At 39.3% G+C, this 2210-nt stretch overlaps 1 protein-coding gene across 1 annotated transcript in view; it reads right to left on the bottom strand.

Annotated features, from left to right (window-relative positions):
- The window catches only part of HLTF (helicase like transcription factor), a 29564-nt gene extending 29086 nt beyond the window's left edge, over positions 1 to 478 (bottom strand). Inside the window, exon 1 of the mRNA XM_029962352.1 lies at positions 428 to 478. Within this exon, the coding sequence (XP_029818212.1) occupies positions 428 to 478 (51 nt within the window). The remainder of the gene's footprint in view (positions 1 to 427) is intronic.
- Positions 479 to 2210: the final 1732 nt, after the last annotated feature.

Consider the following 2210-nt stretch of genomic DNA (forward strand, 5'->3'; position numbering starts at 1 on the left):
GGGTACCCGGGTTCTGCCCCGGCACCCTCTTCGGGGTATCCGGCCGTGCCACGGGCCATGTACGCTTTACCCGACAAGTGCTAATGGTAAAAGAACCTGTCTACAGTGGCAAGAACACGTGCAGTTAGCCGTCAGTTACAGACAGAATGTTTACGAGTTTGCAAAGATGCCAAGAAAATAAAAGAGGATGCAAAGGGCAAAGCATGATATTGTCAGAATGTGATTTTCTGAAGCTTTATGTTGTAATAAGAATCTGACTTGGAAAGTAGCAACTCTACTACTAAAGATAAAAAGCATATGGTACACTAATTTAGGCACAAATAGTCATGGTCAGTGATAATTAAAAACATTTATAACCTTGCAGAATAGAGCCTTTTGAAACAATATTTTCATGTCACTTAAGTGAAACCACTCTGAAGTCTCTTACAGCTTCTCCTAAAAATTGTAATGGAATGAGCTGCAAGTCAAATAGATACATGTCGGTAGCCAACAACAGATGAAGGAAACAGCATTTTTCTTCTTCACTAGGCTACTGTGGGAAAAAAAAAAAAGAAGAAAAAAAGAGGGTGAGTTTTAAAAGCTTCATTTTCTAAAAACTGCATACTGTCACACGGCATACCAGGCTGCCATTCCATTCCATTAAATGACTAAAATATTTTCACAAAGTCACTAAGGCAGCTGCTGCTATTCACTGAAATAAATGTTTTGCAAAACAGGGATTTATGTAGCAGTCTTTTTGGACAAGCCTGGATGCAAATTATATAGTTTCATCTAAAGATGCAGGTTGATGTTAAAAAAAACCAACCCAGAAAAACAACCAACCAAACCCACCACCACCAAAAAAGGAAGCAAAATCCCAGCTTTTCACTAACTTATCCTTAAAACTTTGCCAATAAATTTTGTATAAAGATTATCATCTTTATACAAATGGGCAAAGCCCAGGAAAAAGGGAAGGAGGAGTGAGAGGAAGGTGTTTCAAGATTTTGGTTTTACTTCTATTTACCTTACTCTTATCTGTTGGGCAATAAATTAGGCTAATTTCCCAGCTCAAGGCTGGTTTGCCTGTGATGGTAATTGCTGAATGATCTCTTCCTGTTCTTATCTCAACATGTGAGCCTTTTATTATATTTTCTCTCCCCTGTCCAGTTGAGAAGGGGAGTGATGGAGCAGCTTTTGTGGGCACCTGGCATCCAGCCAGGGTCTGCCCACCACAGCAAACAAAATATCTGGTGATGATGGAATATTGAGTCCTTGCAGATTTTTTTAAGGGACTTTTTTTTAATGGTAATTCCTTTTTTAAAGAATACATGAGAAAGGCTGAATAAACAGTCTCTCTTAGAGGGTCTGCACTTACAAATGATATTTTTGAGAACTTACTTTCTCAGACTCATTTCCTAAAGAAATGGTCTACAATGATGCCTCCTCTCCTTTCTCCCTTTGTCATTGCTCAACATTTTTTCCATCATTACCATAAGCTGGCAATGCTGCATAGGCCTCTTTTTTTCTCTTCTATGGCACAGTCATTGCTATAGGTTTAGGTTAACTGCCCTTTAAAAAAGATTTATGTCCATGAAGAGTCAAGGCGAAAAATCTTCCTGAGTTCATATGACCTATCAGGCTAGAATGCTGAAGGTGTACAAGAAAGTCTCTAACTAAGAGCATATAAAGGAGTTTGACAAATATAAAAGGTTAATACTTGAATACAGTCAAGTCATTCAATGATAAAGGGATAATTTTATCATTCAGAAGCTATCTTGGTATATGTACGCACAACTCTTTCCAGCAGACAGTAGAATTAATGGTATACAGTTTTGTGCAGAATTCTAAGCACCAAAGTACATGAGAAATAAACTTGATAAGCTTCAGTTAGGCAGCATTAAGGAATTAAAAAAATGTGCATTATGAGAAGCCTAAAAGAGCTTGTCTCTTTTAATTAATAGCAATTTCTTAATTTAAATTTTTACCCGTTCTCGTTATTAACAGCAAATCTTTTGCTTTTCTTTGGGGAGACAGGAAGAAAGAGGAAAGAAGGGGAAAAAGTGGAAAGAAAGGGAGGGAAAAACCCCTATAAGTGGCAAGGCTGCTACTCGAGAAAACAACAGAGCTGGCTCACTTCAACTCTGGCCATCCAGCGGCACCTGTCCAACTGTCGGCCCCGCTCTGCCCGACAGGACCCCCAGCCACCGGAGGAACCCTTCCCGCCCCGGCGC

Source organism: Manacus vitellinus, unplaced genomic scaffold (assembly GCF_001715985.3).
Source record: "Manacus vitellinus isolate BGI_N305 unplaced genomic scaffold, ASM171598v3 scaffold_45_pilon, whole genome shotgun sequence".
Classification (NCBI taxonomy): Eukaryota; Metazoa; Chordata; class Aves; order Passeriformes; family Pipridae; genus Manacus; species Manacus vitellinus.